Below are 21,565 nucleotides of genomic sequence, written 5' to 3' on the forward strand. Positions count from 1 at the left end.
ATTGCCCATAGTATCCAGGGATGTACAATCTAGGTGGATTAGCCATGGGAAATGTAAAGTTACAGGGATAGGGTAGGGGGTGGGACTGGGTGGGTTGTTCTTCGGAGAGTCAATGTGGACCTGATAGGCTGAATGGCCTGCTTCCACACTGTAGGGATTCTGTGGTTGTTTCCCAGGGGCTCTTGTTTGAAGCACTTTTGTGATATATTGCGTGTCCTTCAGGGATGTGGGGGAAACTCAGCTTTTCACTCTATTTATCAATGACTTTGGCTGAAGGACAAGAAAAAAACAAAGTTTGCTGATGGAATGAATTTGCTCAGGTGCTGTGAATCGTGTGGAGGCATACAACAATTTCCTAAAGGACACAGATGGACTAAAGTAGACTCAATTAGCAAAACTAGCAAATGGCAAAGTGCCTAAAAAAAATTCAGTGTTTTCTAAATGGTGAGAAGCTTGGAGATGTGGCTGAGCAGTAAAATTTGTGCAGAAATTAGGAAAAGCTTAAAACAAATGTTAATGAAATTTTGCCTTTATCTCAAGCAGACTGGAATGCTAAAGACTGATAGCGATGATACAGCTGTAAGAATCTCTGGTTAGTTCAAATTTAATATATTGGATTTAGTTCTGGTCGCAGCATGTATCAGGAAGGATTTATTGGGCTTGGAGGAGCTCAGCATCAATTCAACTGAATGATCTGAGGGCAAAATGGATTAAATTATGCGGATGGGTTGACTCATTTGATATCGAGTCGCTTAAATATACAACATTAAGGGTGATCCAGTTGAGATGTTGAAGATGATTAAAAGATTTTAATAGGGAAAGTCCAGAGCAAGGGAATATAGCATTAAAATTAGAGCTACGCTGTTCTGGGCTGTTATTAGGAAGATCTTCTTCACAGCAAAAGAAATAGTAATCTGGAACTCATATCCCCACCACCATCTCACCTCCTGCATACGTACTGAAGCTGGTTTAATTGAAAATTTCAAAGCTGATCAATTTTTGTGAGACAAGAGCATTAAACGCAAGTCCGGTAACCAATGCTAAGGTAGAGATCATCCATGATACAATTGAATGGCAGGACTGACTCGGTGGGTTGAAGGGCCTAGTCCCGTTCCAATATTCCCTTCCCATGTAAATATCAAAGAGAACAGGATGGAATATGACCATGATCAACCACATGAGAGGAAGGTGACACGAAAAGCATGCTTATCCTCATTCTCAGAGCTTGAACTTGAATATCTGTCTCTACAGTGAGGTACTATTGGCCCCTGGCATCTGTTGAACCAGAGCTGTTAAGTTGAAATTCTTCCTGGGTAATAGCACATCACCATTCTGTTTTACATCAGACAAGTGTTGAGACAGCATTACCCATTATACATCACAGTCTAAATTGAATTCTCTTCCCTCTTTCTTAAGAAAAGGAGAAAGTCAGTGAAAATTAGAAAGGAGTATTGCTGAATCAAAGTTTCACATAAAGTGTAGACCGTTTATCATCAAATGAAGGTGGAGTTTGAGTGAGTGACATCATTATCAGATTAAGGTCAGTGTCTGGTAATTGATTCCACTTTCAATCATCAAAAATTCCAACAAAGGGTTGAAAGATATAAATATGGATGTTGTGTTGCTGTCACTAGACAGTTGGAAAGAAATTTACTACCAGGAGGATCCAGGTTTTAATTACTGATCCACAATGAAACTCACAGCAGGTAACCCTTCAAAACTTATTTAATATTATTTCAGTTAAGTGTAATCTTTAACATTCATCGTGACATTTCATTTGTTTAACACATATTGAATGTGTCATTCCAGAGATCCAGGAACTCAGCTTTATTTTATTGTTCAGTGCAATTCATTGTGTTCCACTGCCCTTGAGGGAAAATGTGTGCACACTGGCTGAGAACCTGGAACCTCAGAAACTCTTAATTGACCTTGTGAGTATATTTTAAGGTGCTTTGCGATTTTTTTCCTCATAATTTCTTATGAGACTTATAGTCAATGATAATGCCACCAAATTATTGTTCGTGGTTACCTTACACCACAAGCATTGACAAAACGCTACTGAATATTCTTCTACACTTATTGTAGCACTTACTTATTTTTAATTAAAGTACATTGTTCTTTATTTCTGTATTATTTTCCAATAGAATTATGTTTTCTCATTAAGATTAATTAGATAGAATCAGTGTATTCTTTGGTATTCTACATGTATTCATAAGCCACACCAAGACATATATTTATTAGCATAATCTTATTTCCAACATGTGCTTTATTGGTTCACACTTTCTTGTTTGGGATCAATATTTATATTTAGAACACTTTATGGAATTTCTGGATTAACTTCCTTTATTCAGTCTGTCACTTTGGTGTTAAATTCTGCCAAGGTATTTTAATAGTGACGTATTCTTTTCTTTCTTCATTCAATTTTAAATAGACAGAGTATCTTGGATTTAATTCCGAACAATTGAATGAAAATAATCAAAGACCAACCATTCTAAGATTAGATGATGTGGATTCAATGTATAAAACTGGACACCTAGAAGAGTTCTACAAAGCCTTTCAACGTTTAAAACTGTACTTCTCTATGTTGTCTGTAGACAATAAACAACTGAGGAATGAACTGAAGTTTCATGGACGCCAAATTGTGACAATCGTGCATGAGCTCAGTATGTCATTAGATACAACTCCTCCCTCTGTCTCTAGCCCAAATACACAAATAGAATCTGAGTATGATAAGAAGAAATTCAGCTATGAAATAGTTAAGCTGTATGTAATGCAGTTGGATGAACTGAAAAAACGTTTATGTTTTGAGAAGTCGCATTGATTATTTTTACTTGAAAATCAAGTTTTCAAACCCTTTTATATATATAGCTAAAGTCTTATAGCAATTGAGTTGAAAAAGTTGCTGTTTAACAAACAGCTGAGCTGTACTCTGTATTGTACAATGTATCATAATATTGCTGAGGGGCAGTCACGTTTAAACTAACCTGACTTTCTAAGGCCAAAAAATCCCATTGCCGTAAATACTCATTTCTGTTACTTGGCAGCTGCTTGTAAATCAAAGTCCAGATCAGAAAACAAGATTTTTTTTTTCCTTGAAGCTACTTTTTTTATGGATAGTTTCTAACCGTCCAGTTGTCATTTTCTTGTTGTTTAAAATCAAAATCAACTAAGTACGATGTGCAATATAGATATTGCACTCATTACAGACACACTATTTTGATTCTATGGTACACAATCTTTTTATTTATATGTTTTTAATTTTTATTTATTTATTTATTTGGTAGTATTCCTGTTGTTCTAGTACTGCCTGGCAGCAGGTTGTTATGGAGGGGTGGGTATTACATGAGGTAAATTATTCCACATCCAATTTTCCCCTCCATCTTCCGATGGAGAACCGCAAGCCTATTGACCCAACTCAGAACTGACTAAGTGCAATGTGAGGCAAAGGGAAGTCTTACGTACTTCTGTTACTCAATTGAATTAATTTCATGACTGATTATTTTACATGCTCATAACTTATATGTTAATTTAGTATGTGGGTAAAATACCTATTCAAATCTTATTAAAATGTATTTAATAGATTTTAGATATTTATTTATGATGCTCTAAATTATGTTTATGTTATCAGAAAACCTCAAGTGTCAGACTTAAATATTATCAATTATCTTTGTTGATTTCTCTACACTCAATTGCAAATATCAACAGATTTAGCTGTAACCACAAATACATTCAGTTTTAAAGCCCGGGCCCAATTATTTGCCGTATTTTCAAGTGATGTGGTCAGAATTTCAGCTGATGTTGGTTCTTCAGCCCTACTTTGAGAAAAAAATGAGAGTGATGTGTGAGAATTTGCACTTAGTTATGATACATTTAAAATTCTGCCAAATATGCCTGTATTTGAAAACATTTAATCTCAAAACTACTTATTTTTCACTGAAATGTGTTTTTGATAACATTGTATTCGATATTTTATTAATGAAAAATACAGATATTATTTTATATTGTTCACACTGCAGCTAATTAGCAACTAAAAAATAAATGAATTCTATTTTGGATACTGGCTGATTTCTGTGTACTGTGTTGTGAAGTTAGCAAACACAAATTAACTGTTGGATCTATTATTTCTATCATATCATTAAAATATCTACACTACGTTCGAGACGTCCCAATAATGGAAGAATACCTACTTGGGGTGGGATCCTACCTCCTTGACATCAATGTCATATCAGATCAGGTTTCCTGCGTTATGCTGATGTTTCTATACAGATGCACATCAGAATGGCTTTGTCCACATACGAGTATCAGTTTCATCATTTGTAATACTAGGAAGAGGTTCAATTAAAAATACCTAGAAGGTTTCTTGTAGCTATTGTGTCCTTCTCTTGCTTAATTTCTCTCCCAAGCTTGTACTCCATTTATTCCTTGTCCTTAAGTTTTCTCCCTGTGTGAATTCAAATTATTCCTTTGCACGCAACAACTCCTTCAGTTGTTTCTGTCCTGTGCTGGTGGTTTCTCTTCTCCAGTTTCTGGTAAAGATAATCATACACACAGTGGATGTGTTCTGTAAGTACCTATAAATACACAACTTCAAAGCAAAGCTTTAGAATAAAAATTTCTGTGTAATGGAACACATTAACCACAGATAGTCAGTTTCCTTTCTGCTGAGTCTCTTCGTGTAGCTGCACAAATGCAGCTGAGAAATGGGGATTGCTTTTAGTTTTAAAACTCAATAAATAAAATTCATCTTATAATCTTCTAATTTTTCTTCCTTTTGGTCCAAACAGAACAATATTTGTATCTATTCATTGGATAAATAATCTTTCAACTTTGCCTTTTCTACATTTGAATTTAAAACTGCTAATTTCACTGCTATACTTGGCCTGATTTACAATGGCAACAAACTATTAGTTTCATTTATTTACCTAGACACCAGAGTTGGGTGATTGTCTCCAGATCTCCTGGTCCTACCAGTGAGTGAGAGTGTGAATCCTGCAATTAGGACACAAGCCACAGACACCCTCTCACACTCCATCCCTGAAACAAACAGGTCAACAAAGTAGTTATGGTGTATATTTTGCAATCAGAGCAACGCACTAGTGGTGACAACGCACCCTTCGTCTTGAACAAGTTCCTCCTATACTCACTGTAACACTTTCACAAGTGACAAGAACCTATAACCAATTGATGCACAAGGTGCTGCTTGCAACACGTTGCCTCACTGACCTACCTGAGTTACAAATTCAAATTTATAAACACAAAATTCGGCAGTGAAACTCTATGCCTCAGAATCAGCATATGTCTCCCAAATAGCCAATTACGCTGAAAGCCATGGATTTCTGAGATTGTTGTAGTGGTCTAAAAAGCACAATGCGCATGGTCCTCATAAAAAGGCATTAAACCTTCCTAAGAGAGACCATTGTGCTGGTGGAGAGCAAGTTAATTAGCAAAAAATCAAGAACCAGGTTATCAACTTACAACCCAGTTATTGCTGCCAACTTTCTGAAGGTCGAATGCAGTGGAATGCTTCTCGTCCCCTCCAGCGAATCTCAAACATTTTAGATTGAAGGAGGTTTTACAAAATGGATGAAGTATTGTTGTATGGGAACGGAACCAGGTCTGCACCTCTCTACATACAACACACAAAAACATTTCATCCATTTTGTAAAAGCTCCTTCAACCTAAAAGTCCACATCAATCACATTACCCACATCAACTCTCTTAGTTAACAAAGCAGAAAATGCAAGCAAGTTAAAATCTCTTGAACTTCTCCTGCTGGCTTTCCTTAATTAACCTGTATTTGCCCAAATGACAGTAAGTCAGCTGTTTCTTTCTTTAAAGTGCATTAGTGAACCAAATGAGTTCATCATTTGGCTTTTCATTCCAGATTTTTATTGGATTCAAATTCCACTACATGCCAAGGTTGGGATTTGACCCCAAGTCACTAGCGTGTTATGTGGGTCTTGGGAAATTACAAGTCCAGCAACAATACAATTAAGCCATTGTGTCCCGCAATGGTTTACTTAACAATGTTCCAAGGAACCTCTATGACACTGAGTATACATGGTTGGACGACCAGAAAGGGGGTGGGAGTGGGGTTGGCAGATAACTGGGAAGAAGCAAAAAAGCAACTAAATTCAAATTCTTTTACTAATTATTGAATTACTCAATAAATTCACTTATTATTGTTATTATTTAATCATCCACAATCAAAATGCTTTTCAATTTTGAATTTTTAATGAAATTGTACAAAATACATAAGCACCTGTTGACATAAATAAGAGATAACACAGTGTGGAGCTGGAGGAACACAGCAGGCCAGGCAGCATCAGAGGAGCAGGAAAGCTGACATTTCAGATCAGGGCCCTTCTTCAGAAATCTTCCAGCATCTGCAGTTCTTGCTATCTCAGCATCTATTGACAAATCCTTTTATTGAATTACAAATGTAAAATCATGCAAATTTGGGTCATACATCCAAACATGTTGTCTGCCAAATTGATTAATATTTATTGAATGATTAAGTGGAAGTCAGATTTGTGTCTTATGGAACAGTGGGTATTTTCCTAATGAGATTGGTGGATAGTGCTACTGGAGTGGCTGGAGGGTAGAACTGGAGGCTGCCAGATTATCTGACTTTTTCTTATCTCTGTCAGGGTGATTTCTGTAAAATATGACACAGACTAGAGAATTACACATCATGATATCCAAATATCAAAAGGAAAATACAGAAATTATTTTCTGCTGGCATTTAACAATGGAAGTTAAATCAAGGCAAAATGCTGCAGGTGCTGACAATTTGAAATAAAAAACAACAAAGCGTTGGAGAATCTCAGCAGGTTTGGCAGCTTCAGTGGAGAAAGGAACAGAGTTAACTTGCGAACTTGTCATTCTATTGCAACTTTTAAACATAATCAATTTGAGTCCAGTATGGACTCTTCGGCTCAGAAATAAGTTGTCAGATCACGAACAAATACAAAAAATATTGAATGTCTATAAAGCTATGGTTGGAAATACCATGCTGTACCCTGGAATAACATTGAAACAAATTGATTTTACATATCAGCTATCTGAAACAGAATGCTTCTCCAGAACTATTTTTCAACAATACTGATCCATTGAAAATGTTAGAATCAGACTCCTGGCCCTTTCTGAAACTTCTGTTACATTTCCAGTTACATTCAACTAATCCTTGGTGAATAGATTTGGTCTTACAATTTTCTACGTCACTGTGAAATGTAAGCCATGTCTTGAAAGCCCTCAATGGTTGCCACCTCATTAAACCTCAATTTTGTCTGGTCTGTTTCCTTCTAGCAACGAAAAGTGCATTTCCTTGCCACAAAAATACTAATTTAACAATCTGCATTGTTAACTATAACACACATCACAATATTGAATCTTTCCAGTTTCCTGAAGAAATAATCCCCTCATACTGAAGTTACTAACTTTAACTATGGCAATTGGCAAAACAGATGGATGACAACGTCTCATTTTTTTCCCCTGTCGTAATATACAAAAAGTCAGCATTTTGTTCCCATCCCATTATTTCACTTCAGTAGCTTACAGTCTCTAGTTTGAATGTTGGCATGCATCATTGGAAACTTTGAAGTTGTATGGATACCTCTACTGCCCATACTGAATAGACCCATATTGTTATATAGGTGCTGGAAAAATTAAATAACATGGTATAGGAGAGTACTGGAAGACTGCAGACCATTTGGCCAGTCCCAAAAATTAAAACTGTACTATTCAACTAGCCATATTCCCTCAAGTGTTTCCAATTTGCTCCACATAATTTAATCAAAACCATTCACCTTGCCCTCTTAAATCTAAATTCCACGGGCAAATGCATGCATTTTACCAGAGTCAAATGCATCACTTCCCCTAAGGACTTTGAATATTTAATAACTTCGCAATGGCATCTCCTCTCCTAAGTATATACCCCTAGGCTCTTCAATTACTTCTTTGCTTAGTTTCCTAAACTACTAGTTTGAAAGAAGTGTTTGAAAATGTACAGGGAAAAAGCCAATGAAAGACATTGAGACAGCTCATTTGGAAAGTCTGATGACCTGTATAGCTTCCTTCTCTGTTGCAACATTTGGTGATTTTATGTTGTAAATGGCCAACCACCTGAGGTCCGATTATTCAATTCAAATGAATATGTTCTGTGGGCTTCACGTGTTTGATAGGCAATTCTTCAGGAGTTTAGATGAGACATACTTGCATTTCCAGCATCTACTCTGTTTTCTTCATATTTGAATTGTTTTCTCCTCGATCTTTTTGTTTTAAATAATTTCTCAGCATGCCTTAAATTGTCCATTTGAGAATCGGAAGGAGGTACATAATGGACATATCTTGCACTGTAACAAACTCCTATGTAATAGAGTCATAGATCCACACAGCACGGAAACAGGCCCTCCATCCAAACATGGCGACCATAATCCCAAACTAACTGGTCCACCTGTCTGCACTTGGCCCATATCCCTCCAAACATTTCTTATTCATGTACTAAATCAACTGTCTTTTAAACATTGTAATTGTATCCTCATCCAACACTTCCTCTGGAAGTTCAATCCACACGAACCACTCTCTGTGTAAAGAAATTACCCCTCATGTCTTCTTTAAATCTTTCTCCTGTCACCTTAAAAATATGCTCCTAGTCTTGAACTCCTCCACCCTAGGGAAACAACACCTGCCATTTATATCTATATCCCTCATGATTTTATAAACCACTACCCCTCAATCTCCTACGCTCTGGTAAAATAAGACCCAGCCTCTCCTTATAACTCAAACCCTCCATTCTCAGCAACATCCTGGTAAATCTCATCTGAGCCCTCTCCAGCTTATTAATGTTCTTCCAGAAGAGCCATCTCCAATGTCTTGTACAACATCAACATAACATCCCAACTCCTATACTCAAAGATCTGAGCAATGAAGGAAAGTGTGCTATATGCCTTCTTTACTACCCTATTTATATGTTACACAAACATCAAAGAATTATGTACCTGAACCTCAAAGTCTCTCTGTTCTACAACACTACCCAAGGCCCTACTTTAAATTGTATAAATTCTGCCCTTGTTTGTTTTACCAAAATGCAATATCATCTGCCACTCCTCAGCCCATTGATCCAGTTGATCAAGATCGCTTTGTAATGTCAGATAACCATCTTCACTGTGCACTATACCACCAATTTTGATCTCATCTGCAAACTTATTAACCATGCCTTCTATATTCTCATCTAAATCATTTACATAACGTACTGATCCCTGCGGAAAACTGCTGGTCACAGGCCTCCAGTCCGAAAATCAATCCTCCTTCATCACTCACTGCTTCCTTCCGTTAAGCCAATTTTGTATCCAATTGGCAAGCTCATCCTGAATCCCATGTGATCTAATTTTATTAATTTGTCTAACATGTGGAACCTCATCAAAGGCTTTATTAAAGTCCAAGTAAACAATGTCAACTGTCCTTTAGGGAAGGAAACTGCCACCCTTACCTGGTTTGGCCTACATGTGATTCCAGACCCACAGCAATGTGGTTGACTCTTAACTGCCCTCTGGGAAATTAGGAATGGGCAATAAATGCTGCCTAGCAGCGACGCCCTGATCCCACAAATGAATAAAGGAAAATAAAGGAACTGCTCTGCCCTCGTCAATCTTTTTGGTTACTTCCTCAAATAAACTCGCTCAAGTTTGTGAGACATTATTTCCCTCGCACAAAACCATACTGACTATCGCTAATCATTCCTTGCCTCTCCAAATGCATACAAATCCTATCATTCAGTATCAGTTCCAACAACTTACTCACCACTGAAGTCAGACTCACAGGCCTGTAGTTCCCATGCTTCACCTTACATCACTTCTTAAATAAAGGCACAACATTGGACACTCTTCAGTTATCTGGCACTTCACATGTATTTATAGATGATGCAAGTATTTCTGCAAGGGGCCCTGCAGTTTCCTCCCTAACTTCCCACAATGTCGTGGGATACACGTGATCACGTCCCAGAGATTTATCTACTTTTATATTTTCTAAGACGTCTAGCATTTCCTCTTCTGTAATGTGGACTGTTTTCAAAACATCAATATTTATTTCCCTGAGTTCTCTAGCCTCCAGTTACAGATGCACAGTAAAACCAACACAAAATATTCATTTAGTATCTCTCCCATCTCCTGAGATTCAACACAACAACAACCTTTTTGATCTTAAAGGGGCATTACTCTCTTGCTCTTAACGTCCTTGTCGAATCTCTGGATTACCCTTAACCTTATCTGCCAAAGTGATAAGATATCCCCTCATTTCCTTCCTGATCTCCCTCTTAAAAATGACCCTACATTCTTGATACTATGAACCAAAATATTCAAAACACGATTCTTCTTCATTCTTGACTAGAACCTCAATATCTTTGTTCATCCATTGTTCTCTAATCCTACCAGTCTTACCTTTCACTCTAACAGGAACACAATGACTCTGAACTCTTGTTAGCATACTTTTGAAAGCTTCCCACTTACCAGATATCCCTTTACCTGCGAACTGTCTACTCCAATCAACTTTTAAAAATTTTTGTTCCATGCCATTAAAATTTGCCTTACTCCAAGTAAAAGCTTTAATTTTTACGGAAGGCTTATCCTTTTCCATAACTATTTAAAATAAATAGAATTATGATCAGTAGACACAAAGTGTTCCCCTACTATCACTTCAGTCACTTGCCCTGTCTGATTACCCAAGAGGAGGCTTAGTTTGCTCCTTTTCTAGTAGGAACATTTACATATTGATAAAAAAAAATTCTTGAACACATTTAACAAATACTTCACCATCCAAACTTTTAACACTGCGGTAGTCCCAGTCAATGTTTGGAAAATTAAAATCACCTGCTGTTACAATCTTATTATGCTTAGATACATCTGAGATCTCTCTACATATTTGTTCCTCAATTTTCCTCTGACTAATGGGGGGCCGAGAGTACAATCCCATCAAGGTGATCTTTCCTTTTTTATTTCTAACATCAACCCATATATTTTCACTGGATGATTTTTCAGAAATATCTTCTCTAGTTACAGCAGCAATGTTTTCCTTAATCAAAAACACCACTTCCCCTGCCTGCCCTTTTGCCTCTCTTTCTGTCCTTTCTATAGCACCTGAAACCTGGAGCTGCCAGTCCTGTCCATCCCTCAGCCAAGTTTCTGTAACAGCTATGACATCCCAATCCCACGTTCCCAAACATGACCCGAGGTCATTAGCCTTACCTGTAAGACCCTTTACATTGAAGTTAATGCAGTTTAGCTCTTCAGAGTTACTTCATTCTCTGACTTGCTCTTAACTGTTTTTTTCAAATTAACTTATTCTTTTCAGATTTAAAACTATCCTCATCGATCTTTCTATTTGCTCGGTTACTCAGGAAACCCCTCACCCTAATGGCTTACAGTTTCCCTTGATGGAATTAGCAAATCTTTCTGCTAGGATATTTGTCCCTTTCCAGTACAGGTGAAACTCGTCCTTTTTGAACAGCTCTTTTCTTGAGAATGATTCAAGAATCTGAACGCCTGAACATTGCACCATTGCTTCAGCCATTGATTTATCTCCTTTCATTCTTTCCCTCATACGAGCTTGGCACCAGGAGTAAACCAAAGAATACTACTTCTGAGGTTCTGTTTTTTAATCTTCTACCTAGCCTATTATATTCAGTCTGTATAGCCTTAATCTTTTCCCTAACTATGTCATTTCTACCAATATATACAATAAATTCTGGTTTCTCACTCTCCTCTTAAACAATACGTTTCAAACAATTTGGGACGTCCTTAATCCTGGCATTAGGAAAGCAACATACTATCCTCGATTCATGCTCACTGCTGCAGAATCTCCTGTATGTGTCCTTGACAGGACAGTCCTCCATAAAAATTATTCTTTTAAATTTTGTCAAATCCCCTCTAACATAAGATTCATTCTTCATTTTCCAAGATCTGACTGCCTCTTCTATTTTCCTCTGAGGGACTATCCTTTTCAACAGTGCCCAAAACTGAGTATCTGTTTGAGAGGAATAGCCACAGGAGACTTTTGAACTACCTTCTTATCTTAGCTGACAGTCACCCATTTATCTGACTGATCCTGCTGTGTAATCACTTCTTTAAATCTACTAGCCACCTAATTTTGCGTCTCTTGCATGTTCTCAGTGATCAATACTGAAGGAATTGTGTCAAATTCATTTTAAAGTGCAGTTTTGTAGCCATACTGAAGGCATAGATAAATCTGTAAATATAATTAACATGCAGCCTGTTATTCTAGTTATCCATTGGAGTTAATAAGTTTGTTTGAGTCAATGACTTTTACTGACCTATTTATTTCATCATCTTCATAGGCTAGAAGAATCACATGACACTTACCTCACATGGGGAACAACCTGTATTCTGTTACCCAGCAACATGTAAAATAGAAGTTTAAGATGTCAGTGGTATTGACAGGGAAAATCCAGCATTTACATGGCCAACTTGATACGTCGGCTGCATAATTCTCCATACATCTTACACAAATTTGTTTCATTGTTGTGCTATTAATATTACCAAGTCAGTAGCTAAACAGCAGTGGTGAGACTTTTTTGTTTGAGTTTACTGCAGATTCCTGGGTACTGGTTGGTAAAGGCACATTCCAGATTATTGGGACAGGAAAGCTCAAATTGAGTGCTGGACTAGGGCAAGGCGACACATCTTGGGAGAGAGATCCAGAGAATGCCTCTCCACTTGTTATAAATACATTTATTACTGACCAGCCAAAAAAAAAATCACACATTTTCAGACATTTTGGAAGTTCTTTATATTAATGTAAAGAAAGATTAAGTAGCAATTATTTTAATTAATTTATTTATAACTGTTCTTTTGAGTTCTAATATTTTGAAATAAATACTGAATGGATCCTTTTAATAAACATATTTGCTCATTTTAATCAGTTGTTGCTGATCTCGCATCAGTATAACATCCTTTTCCTCCCTTCATCAGCACATTACCTTATCATCACCACACATCTTTGTGTGGATTATTCAGTGCTTGATTAACCCACAAGTAGAAACAGTAAAACCAGTACAGGTGCCACTTAGACTTATGAATATGCTCATTTGACAAATGATTTCCATGGGCCAATTCTGCTGGCCAGGTTTGGGATGTTCTCACAGGGAGTATTGGCTAGGAAACCTGATGACACACACTGTCTCAAGCATTTGAATGATTGGATATTAAACCAGGTCACAATTCTTTGGTCATTGCTTATTCCAAGGACGTGACTATGGAATTCAGCCTCTATGCATCATGCAGTGCAAGGTCTGATAAAGATATAGACACAAGATTGTTTAACATTGTTTTATCTCTCTGAGATCTTATTCTAAGACAAAAATAAAACTGTTTTTATTTCTGCCTGTATCATGGTTAATCTGCCTCCAATATATTCTTTTCCAGAATGCACTTCCTGGCCTGCAAGTACCACTCTAGCAGTATGCTTTGTCTGCATTTAACTCACTCCTTTTATGTGGGGTAAGTACCTAGTCTCTACTTAAAAGCACATGGGGAACAACCCATATTCTATTACTCTGAACATGTCAATATCACTGACATTTTAAACATCTGCATGACACAGAAAATCCCACAGTTGACCTGACACATCAAACACAATTCCCCATAGATCTTCCACTAATATTTTTCATTGACATGTCATTAATATCACTTAGTTCTCAGTCCTACTTTTTATTTCTGGCATCAAGCTTTCTTTGTAGCAGTTTTTTCGATACGTAGAAAATAAGAGCAGTAGGCCATTCAGCCCTTTGAGCTTGCTTCACCATTCAGTATGATCATGGCTGATCATCCAACTCAGTACCCTCTCCCTGTTTTCTCCCATTATCCTTTGAATCCTTTAGACCTATGAATTACAGCCGTATCCTTCTTGAAAATATTCAATGTTTTGGCCTCAACTGCTTTCGGTGGCAGAAAATTCTATTGGCTCATCACTCACAGGATGAAGAAATTTCTCCTTGTCTCAGTCCCAAATGACCTACCCATATCCTTACATTATGGTTCTGGACCCCCTGGTAAGTGTGAACATCCTTCCTGCATTTACACCGTCCAGTCCTGTTAGAATGTTGCAGCTATCTATGAGATCCTCCCTCATTCCTCTAAACTCCTGCGAATATAGTCCTAACGGATCTAGTCTCTCTTAATACATCAGTCCTGCCTTTACAGGAAGTAGGAATCTTGTCTTTTGGCATCTTTGAAACTACCCTGCCTGTCCAGCTAACTTGGTCAGGTTATCATTTGATGTCTGCTTATCACCCAAGAATCAATACTAAAAAAAGCCAGAGGTGCAACAACATCTGCAGAAGAAGTGTAGAGAGTAAATATCTCAAGAGTTACCAGGGCATCCCATGATGCCAAATGCCCTTTTTGCAATCCTTCAAATTGGTAGCCATAAGATTGACCCTTAAAAGGCTTGTTTTCTTGTCTAAAGATGAATTCGCCAAGCTTTCCTCAAATAATTTTATTCAAACTTTGCTTTGAATCTAGAGGAGTAGGTAAGGTGAAGTCCCCATGATAGGTATTCAGCATCATGTAGAGAAGCAGGCGACAGATGGACTCTGTGACAGGCATCAGCATTACCTAGAGAAGTAGGCGAGAGACCCCATGCAGAAATAGAAGTAGTTTCATTGGAGCTAATTGGAGTGGGTTCTTGCTCAATTGCAGAGAAAAGTTTGAGCTGTTTGGTAAATCTCTAGTAAGCAGTTAAGGCCCCTTTTATTCTTAAGTTTTAACACAGTATGCATCTTCATGGCAAAGTTAATAAAATATACGAAAAGCAACACAAATAAATAAATCATCAACTAAATCAAATTAAGGATGTCGGAGCAGGTGATACATCAAGGCTGCAGTATGTGGAAGCTCCTGAATACCATTGTGATCCACCTTTAGTGAAATACATCTGTAGCAAGTGTTTGACATTCAAGCAAATTCTGTTCAGAGTTTATGAGCTGGAAGGTGAACTACAGACACTTTGATGCATCAGGATTAGGGTATGTTACTTGGATTCTTTGCACCTGGAGGCAGTCATGCCACTGAAGTTAGGTCATCTGATCTGCTCGGGGACAGGAAGGCGTGACTGTGAGTGAGTCAGGGGACCCAGAAAGCAGGAGTGCAGCAGTGTCAGCCTGACCATAGCCTGTCAGAATATCCATTTGTCCAATAGGTATGAGATTCTCTCAGCCTATGTGGATGAGAACAGAGTGAACAAACAAACTGACAATGGCACCATGGAACAGGTGTACATTAAAGTGGAGGGAGCAACAAAAAATGTTGTAATATTAGTAGAGGATAGTATAGTGAGCAGGGATTGACACTTTTCTCTGCAGCGAGCCCCAAGGCTGTTGTTTTGCCTGCCCAGTGCATGGGTTTTTAACATCTGTTCAAGGCTGGAAAGGACCTTGCAGTCGTCGTGATCCACGTAGGTACCAACAGTATCAGTAGAGGAGGTTCTGCACAGACAATATTAGGTCAAGACACTAAATTAAACAGCAAAAATTCAAAGGTCATAATCTCCAGATTTAAATCTGAACCATGTGAAAAATTGGCATAGGGTACATGAAACTTGAGAGATGAATCCATGACTGATGGGAGGGAGAAATACGTTCTGGTTTGTGGGCCATTGGCATCAGCAGTGGGGAGCTGTACCATTGGGATAGTCTACACCTGAACCAGGCTTGGTTCAGTTTTCTTGCAAACACTTAATCAGAAAAGGGATAATAGTTTTAAAGTCAATAGTGGGGGAAAGGGATCAAATATAGAAAGATGTGGTATGTACTCAGAGTATTCATATGGCTGGTCCAGTTAAGCTTCTGGTCAATGGTAACTGCCAAGATTTTGACACTAACTTAGTAATATCACCCAGCACAAAGTACATTTATTTACAGTACCTGCAGAATAATGGTCAGAACAGTGAAATCTCATATCCCAAATTACAGGTAAGGCTACCTAATGTTCATGTAGAAAATTAACATAAACTACTTAGCTATTTTACATCAACTTCCATGTGGTAAAACATATAGCAAAAGTGTTCATGCTCTGTCTGACTGATAATAGTAAAGTCACAGGATACCTGCTAATCGTTAGTTATAACCACAAGAGGATACTGCATCTTTAATGTAACATTTTCTATCATTGGTGCTCATTACCAACACTGAGAAATTCATCAGTATTTGTGCTATCTACAGATCTGTTTCCTGGAAAAGTGAAGTTGTGATCAAACCATAGCTTTGATAGGAGTGTGAAGCAGTGGAAAGAGTAAGTAATGTGATAACATGTTAGATTAGCTAGAACTCTGGAATTCTAGAACTCAGAGGGGTCTTCCCCTACTGAATTTTCAAAATGCCATATTTCTAATGTCAGAGAGAATCACAGGGAATGAGCCAACATTTGGAGTTTCCCTTGCGAGTCTGAAACTCAGATTAATAAGTCATAGAACCGTACAGCACAGATGAGACTGTTTGGCATGTGTTATCCAAGATGCCCCACCAGCCTGTGCTTTTCCCATAGCTCTGATTGTTTTCCCTTGGGTGAATTTACAATTGGCTTCCACTAACTTTTGAGGAAACTAGATTTAAAAAGAAAAGAAAACCTCCCACCTAGTTCTTTTGCTAGTGAACTTAAAGCTACATCCACTGATTATAAACCTTTCAGCTAGGTTCTCCTTCCTTAGTTATCAAAACACTTAATAACTTTGAATACTTCTCTTAGCACATCCTTGGAGAACAATCCCAGCTTCATGGGTTTCTCCATATAGCTGAAGTTCTGCATCCTTGGTTTCAAACTCCTCTGCAAGGACTTGGCATACTAGAACATCACACCACAAGATATAACACTACTCCTTTATTATATGGTCTGATGGTCTCAGTCAGCCAAGTCCTTGCAGAGGGGGTTTCCCAAATGACGTAGTGTTAGATAAACTAGTTCCTCCTAATGCTTTAGAAACATTTCCCACACATTCCTTGCTTCTGTATTCTATACCAATTGGTGGCATCTTCTCAGGTCCGGAACAAAACGGACTAAAGTGAGAAATTTGGGAGAATTACACGAGAAGCCCAGTGAGGCCATTTTCAATTTCAGGAGCGACAAGTCTCATTTTCTAACTAACTTTCAGACGTCAAGATGAGATTCTTGCTAAGGATCTAGATTGGCAGGGGGTGGGGAACCGGATTTATAATTCAGAGGATGAGGTATTCAGCCTTCTAACAGACACAACAGGGAGTGAGGTTGTTCGTAAAGAAATGCGGTCGATGGAGTGTAATTGTGGACACCGAGATGGTTTGAGGTGTGTACTTCAATGCTGGAAGTATCAGAACTAAGGCGGATGAACTTAGAGCATGTGTGGGTACTCGGAACTACGATGTTGTGGCCATTACAGAAACTTGGGTAACTCAGGGAGAGGAATGGTTGTTGGAAGTTCCGGGATTTAGGTGCTTTAAAAGAAATAGGGAGAGTGGAAAAAGAGGCAGGAGAGTGGCATTGCTGGTCAGGGCTGGTATAGCAGCTACTGAAAGGCAGTTCGAGAATGATATGTCTACAGAGTCAGTTTGGGTGGAGGTCCAGAACAAGAAAGGAGCAGTCACTTTGTTGGGGGTTTTTTACAGACCCCCTAACAGTTGCAGAGAAGTAGAGGAGCGGATTGGGAGGCAGATACTGGAAAGGTGCAGAAGTTACAGGTTTGTAGTCATGGGTGACTTCAACTTTCCAAATATTGATTGGAAACATTTTAGTTGTAATAGTTTAGATGGAGCGGATTTTGTCCAGTGCATTCAGGAAGGATTCCTGACACAGTACGTAGATAGACCAACACGAGGAGAGGCCACTTTGGATTTGGTGCTTGGCAATGAACCGGGCCAAGTGTTAGACCTGTTGGTAGGAGAGCATTTTGGTGGTAACAATCATAACTCTGTTACTTTTACAATAGTCATGGAAAAGGATAGGTACATACAGCAGGGTAAGGTTTATAATTGGGGGAAGGGTAATTATAATTCTGTTAGGCAAGTACTGGGTAACATAAATTGGGAACAGATGCTGTCAGGGAAGAGCACCACAGAAATGTGGAGATTGTTTAAGGAATGCATACTGCGTGTGCTCGATATGTTTGTCCCTAACAGGCAGGGATGATGCGGTCGAGTGAGAGTGCCATGGTTGTCAATGAGGTTGAATGACTGGTTAAGAGGAAGAAGGATGCTTATGTAAGGTTTAGGAAACGAGGAACGGAAAAGGCTTTAGACGGATACAAGTTATGCAGGAAGGAGCTGAAGAAAGAGCTTAGAAGAGCTATAAGGGGGCATCAGGAAACCTTGGCAGATAGGATCAAGGAAAACTCCAAGGCTTTTTACACGTACATGAGGAATAAGAGAATGACCAGAGAAAGGGTAGGGCTAATCAAGGATTGTAAAGGGAATTTGTGCACGGAGCCTAAAGGGACAGGAGAGGTCTTTAATGAATACTTTTCTTTGGTATTCACAACTGAGGGGGGCCTAGTTGTAGAGGAGGACAGTGTGAAACAGGCTGGTAGGCTAGAGAAGGTCGATGTTAGTAAGGAAGATATGCTAGGAATTTTGAGGAAGTTGAAGATAGATAAGTTCCCCCCGGCCTGATGGGATTTATCCAAGGATTCTATGGGAAGCGAGGGAAGAGAACGCAGCGCCTTTGGCGATGATCTTTTCGTCCTCACTGTCCACGGGTATCGTGCCGGAAGATTGGAGAGAGGCAAACGTCATTCCCTAGTTCAAAACAGGAAATAGGGATTACCCTGGAAATTACAGGCCAGTTAGTCTTACATCAGTGGTGGGCAAATTATTGGAAAGGGCTCTGAGAGATAGGATTTATGATCACTTGGAAAGGCACAGTTTGATTCGTGACAGTCAGCATGGATTTGTGAGGGGTAGATCATGCCTCACAAACCTTATTGAATTCTTTGCAGAGGTGACCAAACACGTGGATGAAGGTAGAGCAGTGGATGTGGTATACATGGATTTAAGTAAGGTGTTTGATAAGGTTCCCCATGGTAGGCTCATGCAGAAAGTCAGGAGGCATGGGATAGAGGGAAATGCCGCAGATTGGATTCAGAATTGGCTGACCCTTAGAAGACAAAGGGTGGTAGTGGATGGAAAATATTCAACATGGTGCTCAGTTACGAGTGGTGTACCACAAGGATCTGTTCTGGGTCCTCTTCTACTAGTAAATGATTTTTGTAAATGATTTGGATGAAGGAGTGGAAGGGTGGATTAGCAAGTTCGCGGACGATATGAAGGTGGGTCGCGTTGTGGACAGTGTGGAGGGCTGTTCTAGGTTATAAAGGGGCATTGATAGGATGCAGAGCTGGGCTGAGAAGTGGCAGATGGAGTTTAACCCTGAAAAGTGTGAGGTGATACATTTTGGAAGGACAAACTTGAAAGCAGAATACAGGGTTAACGGAAAGATTCTTGGCAGTGTGGAGGAGCAGAGGGATCTTGGGGTTCATGTTCACAGTTCCCTGAAAGCTGCCACCCAGGTGGATAGAGTTGTTAAGAAGGCATGTGGTGTGTTAGCTTTCATTAATAGAGGGATTGAGTTCAAGAGCCGTGAAGTTATGCTCCAGCTATACAAAAGCCTGGTTCGGCCACATCTGGAGTAGTGTGTCCAGTTCTGGTCGCCTCATTACAGGAAGGATGTGGTGGTGTTGGAAAAGGTGCAGAGGAGATTTACCAGGATGTTGCCTGGAATGGAGGGAAGGTCTTACGAGGAAAGGTTGAGAGAGCTAGGGCTTTTCTCTTTAGAACGACGAAGGACGAGAGGTGACTTGATAGAGGTGTACAAAATGATCAGAGGTATAGATAGAGTGGACAGCCAGAGACTTTTTCCTAGGGTGGAGATAGCTATTACAAGGGGGCATAGTTTTAAAGTGACGTAGATACAGGGGAGACGTCAGAGGTAGGTTCTTTACTCAGAGTGGTAGGGGCGTGGAATGCATTGCGGGAGAGGGTAGTGGAGTCGGCCTCATTTGGGGCATTTAAGCAGCTATTAGATAGGCATATGGATGATAGTATAAGGTATGGGTGGAGGTCAGACAGACCTTAGGAGTAGGGTAAAAGTTTGGCACAACATCGTGGGCCGAAGGGCCTGTACTGTGCTGTACTGTTCTATGCTCTATGTAAGAACCTATTATTACGGGTTATCGCTCATTATATCCTCAAAAATATAAGATGGAATCAAGTAAAACCCCAAGGCTCTATGTAAGTATATTAAGAGTAAGAGGATTACCAGGGAAAGAGTGGGACTTACTGGAGACCAAAGGGGCAACTTGTGTGTGGAGCCAGTGTTTGTGGGTGATTCATGGGATGAGGGCATCTCTGGTTAAGCAGCATTTAATGCCCATCCCTAATTGCCCAGAAGGCAGTTAAGAGTCAACCACATTGCTGTGGGTCTGGAGTCACATGTAGGCCAGACCAGGTAAGGATGGCAGTTTCCTTCCCTCAAAGGACATTAGTGAATCAGATGGGTTTTTCCTGACAATCGACAATCGATTCATGGTCATCATTAGATTCTCAATTCCAGATATTTTATTGAATTCAAATTCCACCATCTGCTGCGGTGGGATTCGAACCCAGGTCCCCATAACATTATCTGGGTCTCTTTTTGACAGTCCAGCAATAATACCAATAGGCCATCGCCTCCTCAACATTGTCTTCACCAAAGAGGAACACATTGTAGCCGGGGACCTTAGTTGGGATGGTGAGGTTCAAGAACATATTGAGGTTAATAAGGAGGTGGTATTGGACATTCAGTGCATAAATCACCAGGGCCTGATAGATGTATCCCAGGCTGCTACACGAGGCAAGCAAGGAGTTTGCTGGGGCCCTGGCGGAGATATTTAATTCGTTTTTGGCCACAGGTGAAGTGCTGGATGACTGGAGAATAGCTCATGTGGTTCTCTTGGTCAAGAAGGACAACAGAGAGTGCCACATGCATCCACTCTCTCCACCACCAATGCTCAGTAGCAGCAATGTGTACTATCTACAAGATGCACTGCAGAAATTCACCAAATATCTTCAGACAGCACCTTCCAAACCCATGACCACTTTCATCAAGAAGGACAAGGGCAGCAAATATTATGGGAACATTACTCCCTTCAAGTTCCCCTCCAAGCCACTCACCATCCTGACTTGGAAATATAATGCCGTTCCTTCATGTCGCTGGGTCAAAATCCTGGAATTCCCTCCCTATGGTATTGTGGGTCAACCTACAGCAGGAGGTTTGCAGCAGTTCAAGAAGGCAGCTCACCACCACCTTCTCAAGGGCAACTAGGGATGGGCAATAAATACTGGCCAGCCAGCGACACCCATATCCTACAAATGAATATAAAAAAAAACTTTCCCACCTGCTAGATAGTAACTAGACACTGAGAATTCCCAACATGAAAGTCAGAATGGCTACATGGTGACTCCAGCTCAACTGCTTGATCATCTGGACCTCATCACAGCATTTAAGAACTAATTAGATGGACAATTGAAATATCATAGCAAATGGGGCTCTTG

The 21,565-nt window shown here is 39.3% G+C and overlaps 1 protein-coding gene across 1 annotated transcript; it reads left to right on the forward strand.

Annotated features, from left to right (window-relative positions):
* The first annotated feature begins 243 nt into the window (after nt 1-243).
* LOC125485972 lies at nt 244-3,534 on the forward strand. The gene is made up of 3 exons (XM_048611619.1): nt 244-592; nt 1,810-1,931; nt 2,432-3,534. The coding sequence occupies exons 1-3, from the start codon at nt 442-444 to the stop codon at nt 2,819-2,821; spliced, it is 663 nt and encodes a 220-aa protein (XP_048467576.1). The 5' UTR covers nt 244-441; the 3' UTR covers nt 2,822-3,534.
* The last annotated feature ends 18,031 nt before the right edge of the window (nt 3,535-21,565 follow it).

Source organism: Rhincodon typus, chromosome 24 (assembly GCF_021869965.1).
Source record: "Rhincodon typus isolate 14 chromosome 24, sRhiTyp1.1, whole genome shotgun sequence".
Lineage (NCBI taxonomy): Eukaryota > Metazoa > Chordata > Chondrichthyes > Orectolobiformes > Rhincodontidae > Rhincodon > Rhincodon typus.